This window comes from Lipophrys pholis (assembly GCF_963383615.2).
Source record: "Lipophrys pholis genome assembly, chromosome: 1".
Classification (NCBI taxonomy): Eukaryota; Metazoa; Chordata; class Actinopteri; order Blenniiformes; family Blenniidae; genus Lipophrys; species Lipophrys pholis.
The window spans coordinates 38,765,452-38,783,476 of record NC_137635.1 but is presented as its reverse complement, the minus strand read 5'-3'; the positions used below and the strand labels follow the sequence as shown (position 1 = coordinate 38,783,476).

Below are 18,025 nucleotides of genomic sequence, written 5' to 3'. Positions count from 1 at the left end.
TCTTCCCTCACAGTCCAAAATCATGTACTTGAGAATTGCCCCTGGGTTTGTTATTCGTTGTCCCTGCAACCAGAAGATGAATGATCCAAATAAAGAAAATGGCTGGAGGGAGTAGTTTCAAAAGTTAATTTACACTACTTAATTACAGTGCTCTGTCAAATACAGGAATTTTGTTCAGGTTAAAGCTGAATTAGATAATGACTCCTCTGGTATTTCGTGTTCCCTGATGTGACTTGAGAGCGGCAGATGACTTGGCTTGTCGTGTTTGTTTGGGGTAACCGAGGACTTCTCCCATGCAGCTCAGCAGGAAAGTGCAGCAGTGAGGTCGTGGAGCCTTCGAGGGGAAGGAGGCCTCTGATTTATACTCTCTGAACACAACTACGACCCGGGTCACGGCCTGCAAATTTGCGAAATGGGGCCCCCAGGACACAGGGGAAGACAGTCACCCCAGAGGTAACTAGAAGTCATTCCAAGTCCGTATCTTTCTCTCCTTCTGCTGGTTTATGTCCTCGTTCTCATGGTCTGGAAAACTTCTTAACCCCCTCCGAATCCCCACATCTCCTATCATGACTGAACCTTAGTAAACTCAGCCGTTCTTGATATCATCCCTTTCCTGTTCACACTGATTGCAGAGTGTGAAGTTGGTCTAATTGGGCCTGTTTTCACAGTTTACAGAATAGAGACGCACAACACATCTCAATGCCATCATGCTTTTGTGTCTAATCTTGTGAACTTATTTTACTGCTGTGTAGGGAAAATATGAGTGCGTCAGCTCAAAAAACAGAGAAACAAGGAGTTAAAGGAAACTTGTGTATATCTGCTGGCTTAAGAACAAGCTGCACAAACATTGAAAGAATAATAGAGTAAAAAAATAAGGCTTGACAGATAAGAAACACAAAGTCCAAATACGTTCATGATTTTTCTTTTATGTAAGCGTAAGAGCAAAAGGTGGAGACATCATCAAGCGAAGGTCAGAATAACAAGCCTTCCATTTATTATTTTTGAAGGAACCATTCCCCGCCATGCACTTGTAGAACGTCTTTTCACACAATGCACGCTGCACCGCAGTGCCACAGGATCAACAGCAGGTGCAGAGACAGACAGGGAACGTGACGGGCTGAAGCACAGGGTCAGAGCCATGGCACTGGTTAATAATGAAGCCTGCTGTGCAGCACTGATGAAGAAAGACTTGTTTGGCAGCTCAGTAGCACATGTCCTTTCATGGACACACTGTAACAACAAAGCTTTGTGGACTGTGTCCCCCAGGCCAACATGAATGCTGGCACCGTGAACCTGCTGCACAGCCAGGTATTGTTCTAGGACTGAGAATGTTTATGTGGCACCGGGGAGCAAATTTGATGCGATCAGGCATGTTTTATGATACACGATGAAGTTGAGTAATTTAGCTGAAAGGGAGCTCCAAGCCTACTTGCTTGCAGGTTACGCCCGTTGCTCAGAAAAAGAGTGTAATGAAGTCTTAGCAGTGTGATCGGCTGACTCATAGATATACTCCTGAAGGAATAGCTTTTAGAAAAAAATGCTTTTCATTTGAATAACGTTCAATCACCTTATTTAAAATATACATTTTATATTTCTACCAAGAAAACAAACATGTTTTTGACGGTCCTAAATATACTGGAAAAGTTACCAAACTTGGCACATACATCAGACCCGACAAAAAGTGTGCTATTTTGGGGGAAGTACACCTGCAGTTGGCAAAATGGCTCAACAGGCCCACCTGCAAACCTTTGAAAATGAAGCATCGGTATCATGTTTCACCGAGGGGTGCGAAATTCGTCATATGTAAGACACCAAAACACACAAAAAAGCCTGGGATACACATACCAAAAACTTAAGAGGAAGTCAGCTATTTTGAAAAACATGGTCGATTTTTGCCAGTTTTGTGTCAAATTTACAAATTTTCTATTCCAGATTACCTCAAATGTGGCCATCTTATACAGCAGGCATCGGTGAGGTAAAGTCATTAAAATCTTCCCCAAAAGTCTGAGGGTGTGGACAATGTTTTATATTCGCCATGACACGGGAAGTGCCGTGTAAATAACCTGAACATGGTCACATGGTCAAACCTTATGGTCCAGGCCTGACGACAGCCATAGGATGATATTGAATTTCGGTAACAGCGCCACCAGCTGGAGACAGAAAGTGTATCCTATATAACCTGTATGTGCTCCAATCGTCCCAAAATTTCAGATGTATCATGAGACTCATGATACATAGGACGACTGATGGTCACAGTCGCAGTCCCGCAAGGAGCCAAATGAAATGAGCCTGTATTCGTCGCATGGCTTCTTGTGAAATACGCAGCAATGTTATGTGAGTCTAAGACTGCTCCTTCTATAAGCGAAATAAAGAAAGAAATAATGTCACTCTGTTAACATCTCCGGGGGCTCACTGCAAGGAAAGGTTTAGTGGTGTCTCCTTCTGGCTTTTCGCCAACGTTCCTGAAAGAATTCTCTGCCCGTTCATAGAATTTTTTTTTTTTTACAGCCATAGAAAATCAACCCAGAAGTAAAATGCCCTGAGCTGCTGCCTGATGAAGAACCATGTAAAAGCCACTCACATACCTCGACTGTATTCCCTGCAGTATTCAACAAACACGTGTCTCAAATGTCACATGCTGGAAAAAGTATTCAACAGAAATATTTGCCAAATATTTTCCATCCAGCTATGAAAGTGTTCAGTGACTATGCTCCCCATTTTATAGGAATGGTTCTGTGAATGCCCTTGAGCTGTGGTTCTGAGAGTCCACTGTGTGGTCTCATCCCAGCTGTTCAGTTGATCTGAACCTTCTCTGGCAGTTTGATTTCATGATCATTAAAGTGATGGGTATTGGTGAAAGGCGTGGACTGCAACAGGCCCCCGAACTCTTTTATTATGTGCTTCAGCTTTGTCTTGTGATTTACAAGGCGTTCCCTGTAAGAGATGTGGTCTGGATGTGGTCTCTATTTACTTTTCAACATGGATTGTGCCTTTCCACATGTGTAAGCCTCCCACACCACAGGTACCGATGCATCCCCAAAACCATCAGAGGTGGAGGCTTTTGAACTGTGTCTCTCTCCCCTTGGGTCCGCGGATCACAGTGTCCATGGTTCCCACAACGATTTTCTCATTTTGATTCATCTAAACCCAGAATATTTTTCCCGTTTGCCTCAGACACTTGAATTTGTCTTCAGCCCAGAAAAGGTGGCAGTATTGTTTGGATTGTGTTCAAATATGACTTCCTCTTTGTATGACACAGCTTTGACTTGTACTTGTGGGCTGCACAGGAAACTATCACAATCTGTGATTTCTGGAAGTTTTACTGAGCTAATCTAATATTTTTTTCTGTGAAATATTCCAACTGCAGTGATTCCTGATGGCCAGAAGCATTTATTGTTGAACATGCAGCTCACGGAGATTTCTGTAAGTTGTCAAGAAGGCAGGAATTCTACTGAAACTGTTCTCTAAAATGTGGGCAGCAGTGGCCTATAGAGGACTGGGGACGAGGGAGTGTTGTTGGTTCAATTCCCATAGCCGACAGTTTACCATTGAGGGCCCCTGAGTGATATGGCTGCACCGCTACATCCTGGAAATAGGATTGGCCAATTTGAGGGAAATAAAAGGAATTTCATGAGAATAATAAAGTTCGATTCCCACAGAATTGTTGAATAACAGGAGATCACTCTGGAGGGTGGAGGAGAGCAGAGTGGCCTGAAAAGGCAACCGTTTGAATCAAAGAGTGAAAGAATGAAAGGTTAAATGTGTGTTGTCTGCATGCTTCTGTGCTGTGCTGGAGAACCTACCGCGACATGGACCCTCATTCACTGGGTTATATAGATCAGTGGTCAGATGCTCATAATTATTATTTAGTTTTTAACAGTTTTGGTTCAGCATAGCCTATTAATTATTGACTTTCTTGGTATCTGTTATCGAAATCCTCAATAATTGTGTAACTGTGAAATTCTTTAAAAATGACAAAGCATGACTAATGAGCAAACTTTTCTGCACTATCGTGAGGAAATCTTATGAAGAGGAACATTTATATGAAGTGTTCAACAGGTTTTAGACGGGTTTTTTCACCGACTGGAAACCATGTGTCCATCTTGACTTGTGAGGGACTCTGTCTGTTTACATTACTTTTTTTATACCCACTCATACTTTCAGAGTCTTGCAATCTGACCTAAATGGCTTAAAAATACTGAAATTTCTTTCTACTACTTTCCCAGTCTTGTGTTCCTCCTCCAAACTTGTTAAAGATGAGAAGCTAAGATCAAATTCTACATGAGAAAATATGTTTCACGAAATTGATAAATGCCTTGCACAATGTTTTTTATTTACGTCATGAAACCTTTTGGAATAGCAGATAATTTCATTTGGATTAGATTCATTGCTCATTTTGAAACAACTCGTTGCTTCCCTTTACTGCTAAAAACAACCACTCAGTTCCAATTAGGTTTTAGGATTTTCAGATTAACTTGGATAAGGGAAAATCTTTAGAGATTATTGGGGTTCTAATGACATGACTTGGACAGATGGTCAGAGGTCATGGATTCACTGCAACTTCTGATAATTCTTTAAGTACATCAGTGGCTTTTTTCCTTAGACATCTCAGTTTTTTAAAAGGTCTTTTTGCTTTTTGCTTCATCTGTTTCAATGTACATTTATTGGTTTTGTTGATTGATGGTTAATAAGAACTGGTAATATCTGCTATATCTCGGCGGGTTGGTTCCTTTGACATAGACCAAAGACAGAAAATGAAAGAAAATGAAAACAGAAGTTCATTGAAAGTGTCATACATTGTCTCTTACACAAGTTCCGAAACCGCCTGACGGGTGCTAAGATTTGTTACCAAATAGTTCACAGCAACACTGGGTAAATGTGTCACTGAGCCATTTTAACATATTGAGTTTTGTATGGATTAAGCAAACAAGTGTTAATGAGGAAGCTTCAGGAGTGCAAGTCGGTGGAATTTGTTAACAAAGGCAGACTGAGCTGGTCTTTAAGTCTTATCACCACTCAGATAAACAAGCTATGAAGTGGGGTAAATGTCTTGTGGCTGCTTTGAGATGGAAACATATGAGCAGTTTTATAACTGAAGCTGTTCCAGCAGTGCAGACGCACCTTGACACTGTCTTCGTGCTGCAGGTCTGTGATTCATAGCCAGATTCACAGTGTATTGTTCTTCTCACAGCAGGAACAAGAGACATAAAAGTATCATTTCTGCAGAGATGTCTGTGTTCAAGCATGCACAGCTGCAGTGGTACAGTTATAGGTCATGACCCCCACTGTTCTGGAAGGACACTTTGTAATTCAAGCTGTCTTTCTCTTTCCTTCTCTGAACCACCAGCTGCTCGGCACTCGACAAAGGTTGAGTACCCGCATCTTTCCCGGAACAGGCCTCATTCAGTCAGAGGCCACTTCTCCTCAAGTGCCTCCTTCATCCAACCTGCTTAAACCTTCCGCTGTTGATTAAAACTAAAAGGGCCCTGAATTAGCATCACTGTGATCAGTAATCTACACCCGATGACCTGAAGTCCATGTTTATGGCGTGCTTGAATGTTTCACAGGAAGCCTCATAGTTCATGGGAATCAGGCCTGATAAGTGGGGTACATACCAAGGGGCTCGTTTTGGGGACAAATGAGGAACAAAGCTGTGTCCTTTAAACCCCTGAGGAGACTAATCGGATAGTGATCGTCAGATCTGAGGTTCAGATCCATTAACTGTCCAAAGAGGGGTTCTGGAGAGCTCGTTCCGAGCCCACAGCTGCCTCACTGATTCTCCTGACAATATAGATATGTGTTTCATTTATTTATAGCTACATTTAAGATATATTTCATCCTTGACTGGGGCAAATTGTTTCGGTCTCCAGTGGAATTTTAGAAATAATGATTACAGCGCAATGCACGCGAACACTGATAAAGGAAGATATTTTTGTTTCTTTCATGAGATACACTCCTTCATTCCCAATGAATTTGCTGCTTTGCACAGGATTGTTTACTAGACTTAATATTGCCTCTGGTCTTTACACAAAGTTTACCAAATATCCCTTGGTAGTTTTTTTCATATTTAACAAACATTGTCTTATGCCCAGAAGGAATGCTTTGATGTTTTGGAAAATGTCAATCGAGCTGATTATCATCTGAGAAAATGCCTAGCATTAAACTTGTTTTTAATCTTCACAAAAATCAAATGGAAAACCACATCTGGATTAAACTTTTTTTTAGTTCAGCACAGCCCCATGAGTCACTGGTATTTTCAGTGTCATGCACAAGAACCTTGCTGGTCATGCTGGAGCCCTTCTTTATAACAGCTGTATGACTCTGAGGTGCTTTTTTTTTTTTTAAAAAAAGGAAAGATCATAGAGTCTTTGGCACTCTTTCACTTAAACATCGGTTTGTTCTCATATTTTCTACCCACTTCAGCTTAAGGATCAAGTCTGATTGTTTACAGTTGTGCGTGGATTACAATCCTTGCTCCAGCATACGATCTCTCCAGGATCTTTGTAAGACTTCCACCACCATAACGGTCTATCAGCACAGACAGCTGCTGTGGTCAACCACAGTCACTCCCTATTTACATTTTCCAAAGTGGAATATGCGTACATTCTGTACTTTTCAACTTCCTGCCAGCTGGGACACTCATTTGGTGGTCAAGCGGTGAAAGAAGTGCAAGGAAAGGCATGCAGCCTCTGTCTGAGTGTGTGGGTCGTCCATTCCATCAGCAGGCGTTTGTTTCTTAAGACTAATCTGAGGTTAAAGTATCTCTTAGCATTCAGGCGAGCAGGAGCAATGACAAGAACACATTAATTTTGTATCATGCACTGCTTGCCTGTGCATGTGTAGGTTGAACTTGAGATTTGAGGAATGTAAAAAAAAAAAAATAAAAAAAGATGTGTGTGTGCATGCAGCCGTGTATAGCGAAGGACCCAAATCTGATTATTCACTAACCCAGGAGGACTCATTCACCATAGGGGCAAAGAGGAAGTGTTCCATGAGGGAAATAACGAACATTTTTATGTGAAGACACGTTTCTGAGTCAGGCTATGGTTAATGTTTGGCTTGAGGAAGCTGGGGCTGCAATCAGACTCTGTAGTTAATGAATGAATGTCAATGCAATGTCCCCATAAGGCATAGAAACCAATTGCGTGTGTGTGTGTGTGTGTGTGTGTGTGTGTGTGTGTGTGTGTGTGTGTGTGTGTGTGTGTGTGTGTGTGTGTGTGTGTGTGTGTGTGTGTGTGTGTGTGTGTGTGTGTGTGTGTGTGTGTGTGTGTGTGTGTGTGTGTGTGTGTGAGTGCGCGCGAGCGTGCCTGCGTGAGTGTGCATCTCAAAATGCAAAAAACATCCAAGCATGAAGGATGTGTGTGCATGTCTGTGGTCAGCTGTGCAAACATGGTGCGAAAGCACACAGACAGGACACCATTTAGTCCTGTGACTCACATAGCTCGCCTTGTGTCCCAGCAGGAGGGAAACCATCGAGAATACATGTTTCTAATGTCAAGTGTGGAGATTTCATGGCTTAGTGAAAGAGATTCTCCCTGGTCACTAAAAAAAGAGAAATCGGCCCTTCATGTGATTACTGAGTCTCAGACAGAACAGCATGTTGGACTGCTCAGAGGAAAGCCCTCATATCCTCTCCGCCTGCCTGCTCTCCATGCCTGTGGCCTCTTTGAAATGAGATCCAGTGTTGAAACAGGCCACACCTCGTCCCTCAGGACAGCCGCGTGAATAAAAACTCTAGGTTTTCATTTGTTTCTGTACGTTGCTGGATGCACTGTGCGGATCCCGGTTTAACTATAGTACAGCGGTCACTGACGCAGGGCCCCATCAAGATAGATGAGCCCCAGCCAGGGCTGAACAAACAGGCATGCTGTCTTGTTGCACCACTGGGAGGCAGTGGTGTGTTTAACCTCAACGCCTGTATCTACAGTAGAGAGGGGTAATTGCGAAATTGTATGAATCAGTTCGTATGTGTCTGTCAGCAAGTTTGTCTGATCTCAGTGATCTGTTTGCCTGAAGAAGCTGTGAGATAGTGGATGTGGTTATTGTCATTTTATCATGTGTCCATATACTGGAACACTCAAATGAACCACAGCTAATTTTCTTTGTTACTTGCATCACTTGTTTTCATAATGTTTATGTGCTTATATGGATAAAAACTGACACCGTAAAGTCTGTACTGAACTGTACGACTCACTGAAAACCAAATCTTGCTTTGGCTCCTCGGCTTAATATGTAATTTCCTTTATCTAACACTTTTATCCAAAGTGACGCACACCCGAGGCTCCGCATCGCACCGCTCGCCTCCAAAGAAGTCTCAAGTTTTTTTACACGAGGACACAACCCTGAGAGTCTCGTGATCACTGCAGGGTTCAAACCCGGGACTTCCTGATATCCAGACAGGCTCTTGGATCACACAATCACTGAACCCATCAGTAATGATCATGGCACACCCGAAAGGCTCTATCCATCATCACAGATTGACTTTGAATCACATAAAACCACAGGACAGACATTCATGAGCTGTGAAGCCAGAAACAAAAAGCCTCATGAATGTCTGTGTGTAAAGTGGTTTCTTAAGTATGATGTTAAACAGGTTGATGCATTAAATTTGTCATTTCTAAATATCCTGGGATTTCAGTTTCACTTCAGACTGCTTTGAAACATATCCAGATATTTATTTTTGGCTCGTGTTCATGGAAAAATCTTGAATAACATAAAAAACCCACAAGCGTCATGAAACGAGTGAAGAAAAAGGCCAGAGATGGAGCAGGGATCACAGATCATAGTCTGTCCATGGGAACCAGAGGTTTACAACTCGAAAAGGCCTCAACACCTGTTTTATTCTTCCTCTTCCTTTCCTCTTTCCATCCCTTTATACATGACTAAGTCTGGAGGCTGCAGTGAGACATACAGATGTTACGCATTTGGAATCTAGGTAAAAGGTCAACATGCCGGCTTGCGATGGGAGGGGCCATTTTGGAGAAATTGAATGAGCAGCTGTGGGAAGGTGTGGATCCGATATAATCAGGAACATATGAAGTCAGCTGAAAGGGTACACTCCAACAAGCCTTGAACTGAAACTGCATTTGTTTAGTCTGTTCTAAAGTAAATATACTGTACTGTTGATTTATCAGCACAAGATGGCTATTTTAAGGATGAGCTGGGTTTTTCCCTGATCTGGATGGAATCCAGTCATAGAACATGAATATTCATATAGTAAAATAAGTGTCATTTTCATTTACCTTGAATATTTATTTTCAATATTACTCTATAAGACATATACTTGTAATATTATGAATAAAATTGTATTGTTTCCTCCATAGTTTTTAACTGGCAGTAGATGGATTGATGGATGGATGGATCATATTACATACATACATACATACATACATACATACATACATACATACATACATACATACATACATACATACATACATACATACATACTTCAACTTTATATTTTGATATTTAACTGAAATATTTTAATCCACCTAATTAATCTGACAAGATTACATTTCTTGTAGATTACAGCACAATACATAGTAAGTCAAGTCCATTATCAGCTTCCAAGATCAATAATCAGCAGCTATGTAAGCGACACAGCATGTTCTCCACATACCTTTTAAGAGATAATCAACTCTCTGTATGGCTTGTGCAGTGTAGCCATCAAGACATAAGGTCAAATTCATCTTTTCTCACTCATTTTCCTCCAGATCTTATTCATATATGGATTTAAAATTCTTTACATGTACCACCATAACAAACTATGTACCAGGCAGCTGTCATGTTTAGAAATTGTTGCTTTATGGCTTGTGGTGCCTTCTTGTTTCTGACATCCCAATTTTACAGTTGATGTAAGTATGTGAATGATCCCAGGGGCTGAGCCACAACTTTGCCTGCATTATTGTTTTTTCTTCAAATAGCAAATAGACTTTGTTACTTAAAAAGAAATTTGGGGGTGAAAAAAAGTTTTATTTTAATCCAAACAGAGCAGCCTTTGAGTGTGGAGGCCATGAAGAAAATAATGAATGTTTGTTACATTCCACAGAGGTATGAATGAGACAGCAGCATTGCTCCATCTCAGCACCGTCAGCAGTCTCCCAGTTACCTTTCACCTACTTAGTCTCAGCTGCAGTCAGGAGAGGGTTAAAACAGCTCCTTTCATTGAGGTCTGGCCCCGGATCACTTATGGCCTGTGAGCTCACAGGCTGTTAAGAAAGAAAAAAAAAGAGAAAGAAACAATGTCCCTGTAATGTGGGCATTCTCTGTGCTGTGAACTTTCCCCTAATTCTCACAGTCCTCCCAGTTTCCCAGCAGCAGATCTTCACTGAGGAGCACCTCAGGCCAAAGTGTACATGTTCCCCCTCCTGATGACATCCACTCCTCTCTATCCAACAAGTGACGATTAACAAATCCTGACACCTAACTTCTCGGCACAGTCACTCCTGGGTATGATTTCCCTGTGATAAATGATAAACGAAACCTTTAACGAAATCTTTAAGTTTAGAAACTGCACTTTTTTTCATTAAACACATTAAACAAGAATGATTTGTTTCTTGCAAATGTAAGGCTTTCAAACAGAACCTTTTTTAATAATAGGATGTAGTTCGCTGTTTTATGACATTTCTGGGGAAAAAATATTAAGTTATGTTATGCTGTAGTTGTGGTGGTCATACATGTGAGAAATATTCTATGACTTAGCTATTTTGTGGTTTGTAAAAATGTTTAAGAGTTGGGGTTTTTTGAGGGTTCAATTCATGGTGAGATAATCTTGTGTTTTTATTTGTTCTTAATATCTTGGTGATTTGTAGTTAGTTTTGTTGTGTTGCATAAAAAATGTGGATCCTCATGTTTCTACAGAAGGTGTGTAAGTGTTTGTTTCACTAAAAGCACCAAATCTTATGCTACCTAAGAAAACCCAGTTAGATCAGATTTTATGATGCATCTCCTCTTCGTATATGAATCTAAAACAGAGGAAAACCAGGCCAGGCAAGGGCTACAAAGATATATAAATAAAAAATGAGGCAATACGATGGTCTGTCTATTGGCTGCCAGTAAACAAATTTGGCTAATGAGCTGATCAGTTTGGCTCAATAAAATGAGGCTACAAGGCTTTGAAATAAAGAAGGTTACACATAATAGATATAGTGTGAATTAAATAAATGGATCTTTTACTGAGAGTTCAGCTCTTGGCTGAGCTCATCCATGTCAGTTTGTGGCTTCCATTCATCCTCCATGATTCCTCAAAGAGAAAACATCTGCCTTTAATATAGTCCCGATTCTCAATGCTTACTATTTTGTAAATTGTTAAGAAATGATTTTCATTTAAAGGATACACAAGTTATAAGATTTTTGCACTCATTAAAATTAGAGTTTAAGTCTCTTCGACTCAAAACGTTTTGGTTTGTGTAATCTGGCTTTTGATGTCCCAATCATATCATTTGATGTCAACTAATTTCAAGATGTTCCTGTTCTGATAAACAGATCTGTGTCAGAAACATCACAAGTGACACTTTGTGCTGATCCTGCAGCACTTTTCAGAGAGGAGATCCACTTGATTTACAGCAAAATTGATCCGTTGTTACGTTGTAATGTGGTTCTTGTCTCACACTGGGCAGATGAAAACTGATCTTATTGTTATTTCACGTCCCTCCTCCGCCTCTGACATGAATAGTTAACAGAGAGGCGGAGAAGGAATAGAAACCTGAGAGTAACTGCCCCCCTCCCTCTCCTTGGTTGGCCAATAGCAGGCGGCTCACGGCTGAGACTTGAGGGCTGAGAAACTATAAAATAGTAGAGCTGTGTCCTGCTCATCCAGGAGCCTGAGAGCTTACGTTCAACTCGACAAGACGGACAGGACACTGCACAAGATCCCAGCAGGAGCAATGAAGATAACATTGGCATCCCTGACTCTTTGCCTCGTGGTGCTCATGGCCACAGGTTTCCCCTTTGAGAGGAAGGGGGCCTCGACCCCCGGCAGCAGTGCCAAGGAGAAGCGCGTCCAGTACGCGGGCTGGGATGACGTTAATGTCATCGCGCACGGCCTGCTGCAGCTGGGCCAGGGGCTGAAGGAGCATGTGGACAAGACCAAAGTCCAGATGAGGGACGTGGCCACCAAGCTGAAGGCCTTCAATCGCACCGTCGCCGAGCTGGGGAGGGAGAGCCAGAAGCTGCGCGCCGAGGGGGAGACGCTGAAGGCCCGGGCGCGGGGGCTGGAGGACCGAGAGGGCCAGCTGCTGAACGTCACGGCCGAGCTGCGAGAGAAGGCGGAGGAGATGCAGCAGGAGAGGAGGACGATGAGTGAGAGGATGAGTCGGCTGGAGGAGAGGGTGGACAGCATGCTGCAGGGGGACTCGGTGCTGCCTGACGGGAGGAACAGCAGTGATGCTCGCAACATCCAGGTGCGCATGAACGGTTGTCTGTGGAGCTGATTTGTTTAGGAGTTAGAATGTGAACAAAATGAATCTTAAAACTGTGTGCATGACATTGCCTCGCCAATTCAAGTTATTCCAAAGTACAAAGTCTTTTTGCACTAAATCAAAATGCAAGCAGTGGTGGTGGTGGTGGTGAGGGTTGGGGGGGAGGCATGGTCTGGTCAGAATGGGGGGTTGGTTAACAAGCCTGCAGGCATCACGCCCGTGCAATACGTGCAGGGAAACACTGAGCAGCAGGACAAAGGGAACCGAAAGCATCAGCTGCAAGAATGTGTGAATAATTTCCTCCAGCTGTCACATTTGACAACCTGGACAGCATTATGACCTGGAGAGCCATAAGACACGGCTAAAAGGGGGCTTTAAAAAAACTTGTGCTTCTTTGCAGCTCTCTGCTCGCACAGGTTTTTATAGTTGGATGGAAAATCCCGCTTTAAGAAGGAGTTACATAAGCACCAGCACAGCCGGGCCGGAAGCACAAATGCGCTTCCCGGGGGTCGTTTTTACGCAAAGACCTGGCGTCAAGTAAAGTTGTGGAAATGCTAACGGTGTTGCACTTTTGGATTGATTTTCTTCCAACAGGTGATGCTGGAGGCTCAGAACCGACGCATCGACGACCTGATGGAGCGGATTCGCCTCCAGCAGGAGAAGCTGGATAAACAAAACGTGCGCATCCGGACGCTGCAGAGTCAGGTGAGGAGGAAGCCTCACTTCTACTCACACTCTAACATCTACAAGTAGCCTATCAACAAGTGTTTTTGCTTAAGTCTGCACATTGTCTGCAATCCCGTCATTGATTCACTGCTTTTATTTCAGATCCAGCAGTCCAGACAGAGACCCCCTGCGAGGAGCAGCGACCCCGAAGGCTCCGTGGAGCAGCGCGACTCCCCCGACGGTCAGTCAAGCCGCAAAGCGTCCAAAATCCTCTCCTGACACTGTCTTAAGTCGCCCGGACACAATCTGTGACGCCAAATGTGGCGGACCATCTGTCTAGCGAGGCCATAAAGAAGCTTAAATCAGTAGCAATTAAAATCAAATAATCGTAATTAATCGGGACTCACTCCTTTGAGCAGCGTGAAGCCAGAAACACACGCAATGTAAAATACACCTGATCTGTTTTCCACAAACTCAATTTGGTAAAACGAAATAAGCAAGTTAGATAAGATTACTTACTGAAAACGCCATAATATATACACCAGAAACTAACAACCACGCAAGAGGCAGAAGTACTCACATTCTTTACTCAAGTAGAACCAGTTATTTATGTAAGAGATGATTCTAAACGTGAAATGATTGATTGGACTTCTTTACTTAAGTGAAAGTTTTGAAAAAGGACAGCCTGGAATACAAAAAATATAAATGATTGTTTCACTTTATCAAGGCACACTGCCTATTTAAAGCAATCTTGACCGTTTGTGGTGGGATTATATGACCACACACACATTATAACTGGTGTTGTTGTAATACAGCATCTGAATCATTCACAGTCAGAAACAAGATCATTTTTGAAATGAGTAACAAGGGGCAAATTTATCGTATATAAAGTTTGGAAACTTTATATACGATAAATCACTATCAATGGAAACATGATGTAGCCATATTTAACCATTATTGATGTAACTTGAATATTCTTAAAGCTTTTTGAGTTTGACTCCAGGGAGTAAAAGTAAAATAAATATATGAACTATAAATACCAGGAGAAAAAAAAAACGTACTTGTCAGCTCTGGGTGAAAGTAATTGGTTTCACTTTGGCCGCAAACAGCAGACGGTGGCTTACAGTAAATGAAGCCAGAAGTAAATGATGCTCTGAGTGTTCAGCCGCTGCTATGACTGGACCAGCATGAATAGCTGCTTTTATCCACACTGAACTGAACTGGAGACAAACCACTGCTTGGTCTCACAGGAAAAAGACTTGTCTAAGGAATCTGGACACAATGACTAACACACACATATATAGTACATATAGACATGTATAAGCCCATATTCAGTCAACCATCAGTTTTCACTGGTCATCGGTGTGAACTAGGTAAAAGGTGAATATGGTTGAGGCAGCAGTTGAGTGCAGTCACCCAGTGCAAATCACAATAATGCCTCAAAGCTCTGACATCAGCAGGATTTGAGAAATGGGGGGGGCGAAAGGAAACACGGTTTTGTGGCCAGGTTTCAACTGGGGGAAAGTTCGCAGGCCTCAGAGAGCCTTCAGCCGGGGTCACGCAGCTCACAATGGGATTACTCAATGATCATTTTAGTGGGCTGGTGGGTGGGGGGGTGGAAGGGTCAAGAGGAGGTCTTACATATCTTACATATAGTGTTCCTCAGATTTCTGTGATTGAGTCCAGAAAAACAGGGGGGGGGAAGAGTGGGTGAGATGGGGGACAGGTATCTAAATTTGTCTCTGAACTTTGTACAGATATTCTCCACTGTTTTGAGAACACTCGTGTATCCACTTTTCTAAGACATCCCACTTTTGAGTTCAACAAACATTTGTACATCCCTGAAGAATGAGCAACCTTTCCCCTACATATGTCAGTCTGACAGCAGTCTTCCTCCTCCTCCTCCTCCTCCTCCTCCTCCTCCTCCTCCTCCTCTTTAGTGATTCTCTCCTCCCCCATCCTTGTGCATCTCCATCTCATCCTTCTCTGCTATTGTGAAGAAACACTGTTAAAGTTTAGGGGAACCCCTCAACCACAACCAGCTATCCAGAGGTTATTCCTGTTGAGGACAGATCAGAAACAAGGTTTCACACTTCTTGAGATTATATTGCAGCAACTAACATGTCAATATCCAGCAAAAAATAATCAACCAGACAGGGTTAGAGTTGTTTTATTGTTGTTTAGATGTTTTCAATATGTGTGACAACAGGGAAGAAATGAGTCCCCCTCTTTATGGGGTATATGACCATTTCATTCCCTGATGTCAACAACTGCCCCCACCTCCTGACACCACCCTGCCATCATTCCCCATGCATGCGCCTGCCATGCGCATCTATGTCACCAGCTGGCTGCTGCACACGTGAGGGAGGTGTGAGGAGCTAAATGAGAGAGGGGCTCAGAGAAGGAGGGGTGGAAGATGGAATGTAATGAGGAAGCAGTAGGAACCGGCTGGAAGGCTGAGCAGCTGTAAAAGAGGAAAGTCTGCTTGGGAACTGGGAGAAAGGTCAAATTTACACACAAGAACACAGTTTTTGCTCTATCGTTCGTAGCCAAAGCTAGGTCAAGAGCGTTATCGGGTACACGTTTCTATCTCCAGACTTTGTGATAAGCCTCGCTGCAGTACCACGGTCCCACAGGCCTATTTGCAAACACCTCACCCTCGCTGCACAGAGAAACCAGTTGCTCAGGGGTTCCCCGACTGTGAGTGACCTACTTATGAAAGCTGAGCGGAGTAAACAAGCTCAGATTCACAAAGGGCTTTTGAAAATAACTCAGATTGACAAACATCTGAAGATGACTCGAAGCATTCTAAAATAAAACCATCCCATTACTGCTTGGCATGTTCTGTGGAGTCAGCCAAGTTTCAACTGTAATTCTGCAGATTTTCACTGTTGACGCGAAAAAGTATCACACACAATCCTAATGTTAGAGCTGCTTGTTTATGTTTATTTTTCCTTTTCCTTTTTTGTTTTCTGTCCAGAAATTGCAACAGATTGTCACGAGCTGTTCCTGAGAGGAGAGACCAGCAGTGGGGTCTACACAATCCAACCACTCAACTCTGAATCTTTTGAAGTCTTCTGCCAAATGACAACTGGTAAGTGGAGGACAACATTCATTGTAAAGCTGCAGTTTTGCACATTTTTAACACATTTTTACTCATGTGTTTCCTCTGTGTTTTCTTCAAGAGGGTGGATGGACCGTGATCCAAAGGCGTCAAGATGGTTCAGTGGACTTCGACCAGCTATGGCAGGCCTACGTGAAAGGCTTTGGCAGCCTGAATGGTAAATGCTCTTTTGAGTTTTATCCCACTCTTACTGAGTGGACAGGTGCTAGTCCGGGGTCAGATTAGTTGCCGGAGCATTACAGTCTTTTATTAACACTGCATGTGAGTAAAGGCAATAGCCTCCAAAAGCATCTTAGCAGAGACGCTTGAAATAGCAACGACAAGTCGCGTGGAGTATCACTTTCTCATCGTTTCTTCTTTGCTTTTCTAGGAGAGTTCTGGTTGGGTCTTGACAAGATTCACTCCATTGCCAAAGACGGCAGCTACATCCTCAACATCAAGCTCTCTGACTGGGGAGATGACTTGGCATCAGTCCGTCTCCCATTCCAACTGGGTGGAGAGGAAACCAAGTACTCCTTGCAGATCCGAGAGGTTGGCACTTTCAGTACGCTGGAGAGCTCCCTGGGGACCGATGCCACCCCCGGCCTGCCATTCTCCACCCGCGACCAGGACAATGACCAGAAAGCTGACATCAACTGTGCCAAACATCTCTCCGGTGAGTGACGGTGGATCATGCCGTGTGAGCACAAACTCTAGAAATGGCTCATGAAGTTGACAATAACAATGCGACAACTAACCTGATCTAACCCCTACAGGTGGTTGGTGGTTCAGTAACTGCGGCCGTTCCAACCTGAACGGTCGATACTTCCAGAGCCCCCCTCCCAAGCAGAGGCACCAGAGGAAGCAAGGCGTCTTCTGGAAGACCTGGAGGGGTCGCTACTACCCTCTGAAGCTCAGCATGATGATGATCGCCCCTGCTGTAATCGAGAACAAGTCATAAACAACAGGAAGAGATGCCGGAAGAAAAGTCACCACAAAGACAAGAAGCAGATTTTGAACTCTTCTTTCTTTCCCCAGTGCTCGGTTAATAAAGTAGAGGTTTCATTTCTTGGCTGTCTCCTTGTGAGGAAGACGTCTTAGCAGAGCCAAGACCCTCAAAACAGAAGCAAATGAGATTTTTGCTGAAAAGACTCTGAGTATCTGAAAAGACAAACGACTGTTTCTCTGCATCTGAAACTGCAGATTGAAAAAAAAAAGTCAAAAGCTGAGCGTGTAGTGGAATTTCTTCACATGTTTCCACCACTGCTGTTTCCTTCTGTTGGCTCAGTTCACGAGCCTCCAGGAGAGAAGGCGTCACAGAGCGAGTCCCGACCTGTCCGCGGTGCGAACCGTCAGAGAGCATTTGCGACAAGTCGAGACTCCTCACCCCGACGCAAGGTGTCAACTGTGTATGTATGGGCTGTTGTTTGAGCCAGAAAGTGACTTTGTAGGGAGTAAACATGGCTGTCGGCTAAAGAACAACGCTTTTCTTTTGAAGAGAATGCAAGTAGAAGTGAAACGCAGGGTGGTTGAGAAAGCCTCTGAAAGCTAATTGTGCAGACCAAACGGACTTACTTTGAACAAAGAGTCATTTTCCACATGAACAGAATGAGATTAGTGTTGAAAAGAGTTATGTAAATTTATCCGTCACTGGAAACCAGGATTACGATGCAGAAACTGTGTTAACACTGATACAATGGACCATTCCAGCCTTTTGTACCACATACTGTGTTTTCTGCCTGCAAATTTAGAATCACATTTATGACATCCTTTACTCATTTTTGTTTTCCTGTGGAGATTTTGATATTAAGTCATATTGACTTCTTTTAAGATG

At 43.0% G+C, this 18,025-nt stretch overlaps 1 protein-coding gene across 1 annotated transcript; it reads left to right on the top strand.

Annotated features, from left to right (window-relative positions):
- Positions 1-11,825: 11,825 nt before the first annotated feature.
- Positions 11,826-17,398, top strand: angptl4 (angiopoietin-like 4). The gene is made up of 7 exons (XM_080464047.1): positions 11,826-12,404; positions 13,017-13,127; positions 13,251-13,329; positions 16,069-16,182; positions 16,274-16,369; positions 16,583-16,867; positions 16,968-17,398. The coding sequence occupies exons 1-7, from the start codon at positions 11,889-11,891 to the stop codon at positions 17,150-17,152; spliced, it is 1,386 nt and encodes a 461-aa protein (XP_080320173.1). The 5' UTR covers positions 11,826-11,888; the 3' UTR covers positions 17,153-17,398.
- The last annotated feature ends 627 nt before the right edge of the window (positions 17,399-18,025 follow it).

Excerpts from the sequence above, each read along its gene's own strand:
- angptl4 (XM_080464047.1), top strand. The coding sequence starts at position 11,889 with ATGAAGATAACATTGGCATCCCTGACTCTTTGCCTCGTGGTGCTCATG. Across the intron at positions 13,128-13,250 it reads TCCGGACGCTGCAGAGTCAG|ATCCAGCAGTCCAGACAGAG; the intron begins GTGAGGAGGAAG and ends CTTTTATTTCAG. Across the intron at positions 16,370-16,582 it reads AGGCTTTGGCAGCCTGAATG|GAGAGTTCTGGTTGGGTCTT; the intron begins GTAAATGCTCTT and ends TTGCTTTTCTAG.